Below are 10678 nucleotides of genomic sequence, written 5' to 3'. Positions count from 1 at the left end.
GGGGGGGGGGGGCAGCACATTCACAAGCTGCTACAAGTGATCTGGGCAGCGGTACAGCCACCCAGATCACTTGTACATAGTGCTGAAAAAAATGATACCAAGATCATGGCTGCAGCAGGTTCATACAGGTACATCATAAGGTGCCCGAAGGGGTTAGAATATACACACAACACAAGAAACAAACAGCTGCACGGCTAAGTTTTTTAAAAAAAATGCAAAGGTTGTAAAGGGGATGCAGGGCACGGCGCATTTCAGGACACACCATCGTCTTATGTGAATAGAACATACTCACCCCGTTACCTCCGCACTTCTCCTGCACGTTGCAGTCGTACCCAAGGACTGACGCATTGACACACTGGAAATTCCTGCAAATCTGGAAGAAGATGAGAGAAGATGATGTGGTGGTGACTGCACATTAGGTAAGCAGATGATATGCAGAATGGTCATTATAGATATATAGAGCCGGAGATCACATCAGAAAAGAGCAGCACCACTGGTCAGGTCACGAGTCGGTTTGGGAGGCCTATAACTGACGTACTTAATGTGTACGATCTACAGATTTGATATACAGGATTCCGCAAGTACATGAAATAAACACAAAACTAGAAGAGCAGATGTCAGCTCACTACTTACGCTGCCACCGGCGCACTTGGTGCCCTCGTTGACCATAGCAGGATCCGGGACGTCGGTGCCCAGCTGGAAATCCACACCCCAGCACACGGTGCCCTGGATGGTAGACTTGATAATTGACGGTTCAATGCCAAAGATAGGCATGGAGTCCACGTTCTCACACTGCAGCTTCCCGCACATGGCATTCCTATAGGTACAGGTTAGTACAAAGAGTTATTTATTTACTACAGCGCCAAAAATTCACACCACACTTTACATACTGCACATTCGTATCAGTCCCTGCCCTTGAGGAGCGAACAGTCTAGGGCCCCTATCTTGCATAATAGGGTCAATTTAGACAGGAGTCAAATGAAAGTGACATTAAAAGGCGAAACTTCTTTTTTCCACCCCCCAATGCTAGTGTAAGGACTTACCTTAAATGATGCGTCCTCATCAGATTATCCTCTTCTTTCCTGTAGTTTTCGGGAGTTTCTCCAGTGCTGGTGCCGGTCTCTGATCCAGCACAGACTCCTCTGTCCTCCTGACACTTCCTGTCCCACGGAGTCTGTGCGGGTGCACGCTGCTGCATTGCCTTATCTTGCGTCTCTCTTCGTCTCCCGGCCGAAGATCTGAACTGCGCATGCGTCCGCCCCAAGATCCTTTGTGGCCGCTTGAGGATCTTCAGATGTTCGGACGGGAGAGCGCGGGTAAGTTTTAACCCCTTTGTAAACTTTACTGTTTTTGCATAGATCTACTGCTTGCTATGCAAAAAAAACGTGAGGGTTTAAATATCCTTTAACCTTCCAGCTTGTCTTTAGAGTGTGGGGAGAAACCCACAGGAGCAGAGTAAGAACATGCAAACTCCATGCAGACAGAATCCTGGCCAGGATTCTAATTGAGGAAAGCAGTGCTGCAAGGCAGAAGAGCTACCCACTAAGCCATTGTGCCTTACATACGGTAAGGCTCCATTCACATACAGCGTTTGCGTTTCCCGGGCGGAAGAACGCATGGGATGCAAACGCCATTTGTGAAACTGCACGGATTCTGCTAGTTTGCGGCTATTATATAGCCACAAACGCGCGGAATCCGCCAAAAAAAAATATCGTACCTGTACTATTTTGCGGGCTGTGCGGTTTCGTAACGCACGTCCGCTGCGAAAGTCTGAACAAGGGTCTGGGAATTACAGGCAGCACCCATCCCTACAGACATGTATTGAAGTCAAGGAGATGAAGTGGAACTCTAGAAATATGATGCTGGCCGAAGCGGTTAGAGCAGGCAATTCACGGATCTATGGAGGGGAGGGGTGACAGCAAAATTAATATTTCTGTATTTCTCTCTGAAACTCCAGAAGAGTGGAGAGAGGTTAGCAACGCTGTAAATTTTTTGCTTTTGTCTTTGTTCTGCTTTGGGAGATCCCCCTCACTTTCTGTGAAGTCATCATTAAAGGAAAATCATTAAAGGAAGTAAGAAGAAATCTCCCCAACAGTGACAAAAAGAAGTCCTGAAAATCACCACTATCCAAAAAATTTAAATTATCTAAAAAAAAAAAAAAGAATGTAAACAACTTTCAACTTTAACATTGCCACTATTCAGCCAAAAACACTCAGTGTTAGTCTGTACATTGCACAGCCGGCGGCCATTTACACGCCACGTCGGCCTCTGAAGCAGCAAATTGTAGCTCCCAATACAGTTACTTGCCTGGCATCACATGACCTGTACACATTTCCTTGTAGGCCGCAGTTTCCGAATCGGTCCCCTTTGGAGTTCACTTCTCGGAAACAAATGGGAGCAGCTGCCTTCGCCTCTGCAAATAAGTAAATAAATTAAGCACACGTGCCTTCATCAGATAAGCGAATAACCAATTACGTCCTATCCATAGAAACAAAAAATATAGGTACTAGTATGATACATGTGCACATATTCCAATCCTCGTTATACTTCAGATCTGTGCAGAGAAGTGTGTTCAGGGCGTGAAAGATTCAGTGTACTGTGTTTAATGCCCTCTGCAATCTCAACCAGGGTTCGCAATGATCTCTTTGGCTACCTGAAAGGGGGGAATTCTTTCCACTGACCACCAATATAAGCTGCATTCTTCCCATTGACACCCCCCCCTAGGAGCATTCTTCCCTCTGACCCCCAATGTAAGGAGCATTCTTCCCACTGACCCCCAATGTAAGGAGCATTCTTCCCACTGACCGCCAATGTAAGGAGCATTCTTTTCACTGACCTCCAATGTAAGGGGCATTCTTCCCACTGACCGCCAATGTAAGGGCCATTCTTCCCACTGACCGCCAATGTAAGGGGCATTCTTCCCACTGACCGCCAATGTAAGGGGCATTCTTCCCACTGACCCCCAATGTAAGGAGCATTCTTCCCACTGACCCCCAATGTAAGGGGCATTCTTCCCACTGACCGCCAATGTAAGGAACATTCTTCCCACTGACCCCCAATGTAAGGGGCATTCTTCCCACTGACCCCCAATGTAAGGGGCATTCTTCCCACTGACCACCAATGTAAGGAGCATTCTTCCCACTGACCCCCAATGTAAGGAGCATTCTTCCCACTGACCGCCAATGTAAGGGGCATTCTTCCCACTGAGTACACTGACCACCAGTGTAACAAGGCCCTTCTTACAATAAACACCAACATAAAGTGGAACTTCTCACACTGACCACCAATATAAGGGAAGGTTACAATTTTCATGTTTCTTTACTATTGTTTATTTAATATTGCTGAAAATAACTGCCGTATAAAGTGGGCCTCAAACACGCAGAATACGCCACATTCCCTATTCTTTTATTTATTTTTATATTTCAAGTACAGCTCATGCACTGTGAGCAGTAGATATTGTATAGTATTTATTAGCAGGGATTCCCTGAGACCGGAAAGTTATTTCCTCTTTGAAAGACATGTAGAGAAAGGCCGGTCTAGGGAATCTCTAAAATGAAGGAACGTGGACTGCAGTGGCAATCTGCATTCTTTCTGAGCAAAACTTTACTGAGCAGTGCCCATGTACACCAAAACCTAAAGTTTACTGGCACCATCTGTGTCTACAACCATTCTATACCCCCATAACCCTAAAATGTATGTACAGACTGGCACAAGGGCACAAACTAGTGGTAGCACTGTGTATGGGTTCTAATGTCTGGCAAGTCGGTTGTCTTACTGAGTCCAAAAATTCCTTGACACTGGGCTTCGGAGTACTGGCATATGCCGTTGTAGCAGTAGGCCTGGCCGTTTTGGCACAAGTTCCCGTTCTGAATGAATACATCAGGCTGGCAGTGCGGAGAAGAGCCGTTGCAGTATTCCGGAAGGTCGCATTCATTGGCCACGCCACGGCACACGGTACCACCGGGAGCGAACTGTAAAGTTAGCACATAAAAACAATGATCGGCTCAGATAAAGGACTAAAAAAAACAGTAAAAATAAATAAAAGGCATAATGAAGACGAGAGCAATGTAACCCGCGTGAACTTTAATGTGTCTTAAAGAGGAACGGCTAATGCCAAAATGAACCCTTGCAGTGGGGCTACTCACTCGTTGTGGTCTAGGGACTGGAAAAAAGAAGATATGCTCACCTGATCCTCGGTCCTGCAGGAGTAAGCACTCACCACTTGCCTCCTCCGTTCCAGCTGTGATATGTCCCTCGGCATCCTCATGTCTAGTGCAGGTTCGTCCCGAGGCCGGGTGTCACCCGCTGCGACATCATCGCTCATGCACGTGACGTCATCACGCATGCGCGGCCATCTAAATGACGCCTGCTGGCGGCCATTTTAGTGATGGACGCTGGCAGAGAGAGGAGGGGAAGTGCACCCGTCGGGATGAGGTATGCCGCCAGGTCCCCTCCTGACACTGTCGGGCTCTCGGTCCATGACCGAGTGCCCGACTTTTTAGAGGGGGGACACCAAAATGACTGTCAGTCATTTTGCTGTGACCCCTCCAATGGTGTCACCCTTGTGACGCCACTGTGCAGGTGAATGGACCTGCATTAGACATGATGGAAGTCAGCAGGGCGTAGACCGCTAGAGCCCGAGGGAGAAGAGGTTGCGGGTACCGGTCTACATTTTGCCATCTGAGCAGAGCAGTGGATGGGGCTCGACTGGGACTGAAATAAAGAAGATATGCCCACATGGCCCTCGGTCCTGTGGCAGCAAGCACTCACCTCTTTCTCCCTCCGCTCCAGCTGTGGTAAGTCACACGGCGTCTTTACGTCAAATGCAGGTCAATGGACGAGATGACATCAGCTAGGCTTAGTTGACCGGAGCCTGGGGGAAAAGATGCAGCGGGGACCAGTCTAGCTATTGTCAGCTAAACGGAGCAATGGATGGGACTCGAACGGGACAGGAATAAAGACGATATGTTCACCTGATCCTTGGTCCTGCGGCAGTGAGCACTCGCCTCTTTCCACTTCCATTCTGGCTGTGGTATGTTCTTTGGCATACTCACGTCTAACGTAGGTGAATGGACCTGCATTAGACATGATGACGTCAGCTGGGCTTAGACGACCAGAGCCTGGGGGAAAAGATGCAGCGGGGACCAGTCTAGCTATTGTAAGCTAAGCAGAACAGTGGACGGGGCTCGACCGGGACAGGAATAAAGATGATATGCTCACCTTAATCCTCGGTCCCGCGGCAGTGAGCGCTCACTTCTCTACCCCTCTGTTCTGGCCCTGGTATTATATCCTTCGGCGTCCTCACGTCTAATGCAGGTGAATGGACCTGCATTAGACATAATGAGGTCAGCTGGGCTTAGACTGCTGGAGCCAGGGGGAGAAGAGGCTGTGGGGACTGGTCAAGCTACTGTCAGCAGAGCGGAGCAGTGGACGGGGCTTGACCGGGATCTTTCATAGAGCTTTACCCACACAAGCATATACAGCAAGATATGTGCAGCTTTTAGCACTAACCCGGCAGTTTTGGCAGCAGGATCCGTAGGCGCACTGAGCTCCTGAGCGCAGCTTGCAGGTCCTGGGCTGGCAACATGGATCCTTCTCACATTCCTGAAAAAACATTAATAACAGTTATATCGATGATTGATCGATTTAATATATGGGTCATCTATCATTCATAAAAAAGGTTCCACTATTAAATTGTCTGACCTTTTCATTCCCACAGTCGCACTCCTCTCCCGGGTCCACCAGCTTGTTCCCGCAGAAGGGGGCGCTGTAAGACTCGTCTGGGCTGGGCACATTCAAGAGGCAGCCTCCACCTTTGTTCAGTGACAACTTCTCAAAATCGTCTTCGCTGCAGCTGCTGAAATTCTTAGAGCCCCTGCAGAACCAGGAATGTTCAAGGAACGTGAAGAAAAACTCACTACAATACCGCCCGGACTTTATAACAGCCCAGAACAGGACAAGACACGATTTAAAGCATTCCATTACTACTGAATCCCCCGGACTCTTCTGATATGCAGAGCTTGGTCTCTTCCTGTTAGTGCCAAAGCTTGTTCCCACCCTTACCTGACCATGCCCACTTCCCAATGAGTCAGCCCATCATGGTGATGGGCCGGTAGGTATTTGTGGAGGTAGTGGCATAGTGGAATGGTGGTTGGGCCATAACAGAGGGCTATTGGAGGCTGCTGCAGTTAGGATAGGATAATCCACGTAAGCTGAACTCCTGGTAGGTATATAAAACACCATTTCATGCAGTTCTGCATTGATTCCAAATCATTAAAGCTGAACTCCGAGCACAAAAACTTTCATTCAAATATATTCCTCAATGATTTGACCCCACTTTGTGTGCACCAAGCCTTAAAACCCCCTTGTAAAAGCAGCCCATGATATCATCACTGTGGTGTACCAAGCCTGTGCAGAGAGCAGAGCTGTGGGAGGGACCCAGCAGACCCCACCCACTACAGGCTGCCTGCAGAAAACTACAGGAGGGGGTGAAGACAAGACCAGTCACCCTACACAAGGAGGGAGAACAGCAGTGACTGGTCTTTATTACAGGAAGGGCAGAGACAAGAGGTCACCCTGCACAAGGAGAGAGGGCAGCAGTGATCGGTCTTTATTACAGGAGGGGGTGGAGACAAGACCAGTCACCCTGCACAAGGAGAGAGAGCAGCAGCGACCGGTCTTTATTACAGGAGGGGGCGGAGACAAGACCAGTCACCCTGCACAAGGAGAGAGGGCAGCAGTGATCGGTCTTTATTACAGGAAGCTCCAAGTTTCACACTGGACTACTGCACAGATCTGGAAGACATGATCAAAGCCCCCCGAGATTCAAGGAAGAATGCACAAAACTCCTGTATTAAGATGTTTTTGTTCGCTTTGTTTATTGCAGAGTTCAACTTTGAATACATTTTTAAATGCAACGTATGTCTTAATGTCAGCTTCTTGTAGCGCCATGTGCTGAAGGAAATCAGTCTGGGAGAGGGAATTTGAGTTTATCAGGGTTTGTTGCACAATTTTTGACAAAGAACATGCTGAGGAAAAGACAGATGACCTCATCAGTGTTCTGCTGCTCCTTCGCTGCCCAGTCACAGGCTAGTCGTGGGGAGGTGACCTTTCCTAACTGAACAACAGTGAGGTCCCCAACTTTACTATATACTGGTAGCTGTTTGCCTGGAGTTCAGTTTTTAAGGTGACACTAAACTCAGGAGTTCAATCCTAAAAATATCTTGGAGCGGTGACTACTTTACAACACACACAGGGACCATGGGGAACACAAGTAGCCCCCCACCAGAAGGAAGGACAGTGTCGGCACCAACTCAGAGATGATTGGAGGATCTACAGCCGAGTGATACACAAATAAGAGACATTGTTGTTCAGAGTTCAGGTACCTGGATGGAGTTTTAAGATTTAACTCCGGAGTTTAGTGCCACTTTAATGTAATATTACATGCAGCAGGGAGCGAAGCTCTAACAGGAAACCATAGAAAAAGTGAACCCTTACGTGGCCCCGGAGTTCATGATACAAGCCCCTACAGGACAGTAACAGCCTCGACCATCATCATGATTCATTCCCAGGTTGTGTCCCAGTTCATGAGCAACGATAGAAGAAAAAGATTGTACATTCTGATTTGGAAACTGAAAGAAAGAATACAAAAGGGCAAAAAAATCATCAAACTACGCAAACTATTCTTCACCATCAGAATAAAATTGTCAAATTGCAGGTCACATAACACAAAAAAAAGACAACTAATAGGCAACTTCCTAGATCAATATTCTACAATATTATGAATATTAAAGCGGAACCCCATCTTTACCTTTGTTCCCCCACACTTGTACCAAGCCCCCTTCTGTGCTGAAGTCAACTTCCTGTAAACTTGCATCTACGCAATATAACCCGCTTGAGCCCGCCTTCATTTCCTGTCTGAATGACTTCAATCATCATCAATCTCCTCACTTCGGGATGGCTCTTGGGAGGCCTCGGAGGAATGGATGTTACTAGGCAGGCTTCATTTGCATATGGTCTGCCCTAGGTAACACCCATTTTTGATAATGAGCCCCCATGACTAAAATAACTGAAATGCAATGGATGAAAGGGGCGGGGTCAGGCTGGGGAGGAATGACCAACATAAAGCTGGACGTTCTCCAGCCAGGAAATGAGGCGGGCTCTGTCTGACTTGCAGCTTCTAATGCACATTGTGAGAAACTCGCAGTGTGCAGTGCCATCAGAGTAAGTCATTTCAGTACAGGAGAGGAGCCGGAACAACTGTGCAATACCGAAGGGAAGGCCAGAGGTCAGATTTTTTACAAAGAATATGTTCATACTTTATTGTCCAAAGCCTGCCCACAGTTCATACCAATCTCTATAGTAATTTACTTCAACAACCAAACACATGACTAAAACACATAGGACATACCACGTTAATGCCACCGGCGTGGCTCCTGGAACACACGGTGCCAACAAAGGCCATGCCAGCAGTGCCTCCGAATCCCTTCTTCCTACAACAAAACATGTAAAAAATAAACATGTAAAAAAAAAAAAAAAAAAGTTCCTTCATATACATTATTGTAAAGACTCATTCAGAAAGCTAGAGCACAAGATAAAATTCCAGTAAGAACATAAACAAAAAAGTGTGAAAACATTAAATGGAAAATAGTATTTATAATAAAAATGATGGTCATGAAAATGAGTACAAGATGGTAAGGAGGGCCCTGCCCCTGAGGGCTTACAGTTGACTATATAGAAAAACTTGAATTTTACGGTGTGGTGCTTCAATTCTAGATTCATTAAAAGGACCTGTAGATGGCGCTGTTTTCAAAATAATTTCCAAAGATGGTTTTGTTTCCAGTTTTTTTTTTTGTGGAAATCTTTTTTGGAGTGTATATGTGTTTGTGAGATTGTGTCTGTCAGTGTTTTTGAGGGCCCGCTTACACTAGTACAGTTCGCTATTCACACAGTCCTGTGTGATGAATGCACTGCACCATGCAATCACACCTACTACGCACTCTGGTGTGGGAGGTGGGTTGCGTTGTCATTCAGTTGAATGACACCCCAAAAGCACCTCCTTCCCACAGTTCAATCACCGGAATGCACGGTATCGCAATGCAGCGGCGTTCCATTGCAGCACGACTTGGGTTGCAACTTAATGACCAAGGACAAATGTGGGTCCTGAGGTTACACAGGTTGATAACCACTGAGCTATAGGTTACAGTCTTCCTGTGTCCCTCAATGAACGGGAAAGTACAATTTGGCTTTAGATATACCTTAAGGGGGTTATTCACAAAGCTGCCAAAAGGCAGCCAAAGTGAAGTGAGCCGAACAACGTTTGGCTATTCACTCTGGCTCAGTACGGCTGATTTCAGCCATACATCGGCTGCACTTCGGTCAGCTGAACATGGCTGAGCCGAAGTGCAGAAGGACTTCAACTCAGACGATCCAACATCTGGATCGGCTGAGCCGAAGCTACGGCAGCTCACTCGCTGCTGTTCGCCCCTATTCACATATATTCTCATAGGGGCTGATTGGCAGTGAGTGAATAGCCGAATCCCGCTGAACGGCATTTGGCTCGGCTATTCTGCTCAGTACCTCAGTGGTACCGAGCAGAATAGAAAATCAATGAAAATAGTCGGGGAAAAAAAAAAGGTTGAAAACCGTTTCAAAAATGTCAATAAATAGTACAATTTAAAAATGAATAAAGATTTTTTTTAAAAACAATTCGGCGGAGCTAGCAGTGACAGCTAGCTCTGCCCAACTGTTTCCTATTGGCTGGCACCTAGAGTCTAGCATTATTGTTTAATGACAGTTGGTCATTTGGGGATGCTGATCTGTCATTACAACTGGCTGTCATTTCCGGGGCGAAAGGTCAGCCTTCGGCATGCCGCTCGCCCCGCTTCAGGCGTCACTTCGGCTCAGTCGAGCCAAAGCATATGTCTTTCTGTCAGCTCAGCTGCTAAGCCGCTGTACGGACAATAGTGAATAGCCCGTACAGCAGCCATTCGGTTCGACTGAAACGAAGGGCTCTGATGGCTGAAGAGAGCCGAAGGATCAGCCAAAGCTCCGGCTGGATCCTTCGGCTCCTTCGTGAATAACCCCCTAAGTCTTCCTTCAATTCCATTGAGCTCACTCCTTATAGGCAGCTTTCTTTGGGGCTGTAATGCATGCACTTGTGTGCTGGCCCTGTCAAGCTGTGTCAATGTTTGTAGCACCTAACTGAACCCCTAACTCTTTTATCGGCAACGAAGAACATTCACATTTTGGCAGGTCCCATAATGGTTGGACAGGGTAAATTTGAGCATTTCTATTTGTGTCCATTACATGGAAAACTACTTTGGTAACCCAGAAATAATCGTGTCACCTGCTGAGATTAAAAAGAGGTATGTCACTCATACCACCAGTTTTATCATGTTGACCCCCTTGGCAGGTAAAAACTCTTCTATATATGGATTTTAGCTGGTCACCTGGAGTTAAGGTTAATCTCAGCAGGTCACTGGCACACACAAAGATACGTTCAGATATCAATATCTCTTTGATATGTTTATTAAAGAGCGTCACAGCATGTCATTAGAAGCTGGAGTTCAGGTTAGACATTTTTATTTCATTGCTGTCCACTATTTTTTTGCCCCCTAATAACACCTTCTTGTGCCCAAATAAATTCTATTTCATTAAAAAAGCAAAACCCTTCCAA

The 10678-nt window shown here is 46.7% G+C and overlaps 1 protein-coding gene across 1 annotated transcript in view; it reads right to left on the bottom strand.

Annotated features, from left to right (window-relative positions):
- ADAM9 (ADAM metallopeptidase domain 9) overlaps positions 1–10678 on the bottom strand; it is a 77631-nt gene that overhangs the window by 7532 nt on the left and 59421 nt on the right. The window contains exons 10-17 of the mRNA XM_018566657.1: positions 8411–8492; positions 7498–7631; positions 5704–5875; positions 5512–5604; positions 3776–3971; positions 2308–2413; positions 634–817; positions 293–373 (exon numbers count right to left, since the gene is read on the bottom strand). Coding sequence (XP_018422159.1) covers positions 293–373; positions 634–817; positions 2308–2413; positions 3776–3971; positions 5512–5604; positions 5704–5875; positions 7498–7631; positions 8411–8492 — 1048 coding nt within the window. The remainder of the gene's footprint in view (positions 1–292; positions 374–633; positions 818–2307; positions 2414–3775; positions 3972–5511; positions 5605–5703; positions 5876–7497; positions 7632–8410; positions 8493–10678) is intronic.

The sequence above is a fragment of the Nanorana parkeri genome, unplaced genomic scaffold (assembly GCF_000935625.1).
Source record: "Nanorana parkeri isolate BGI_ZX_2015 unplaced genomic scaffold, ASM93562v1 scaffold967, whole genome shotgun sequence".
NCBI lineage: Eukaryota > Metazoa > Chordata > Amphibia > Anura > Dicroglossidae > Nanorana > Nanorana parkeri.
The sequence above is the reverse complement of the archived record's forward strand: the minus strand, read 5'-3'. Positions and strand labels throughout refer to the sequence as shown.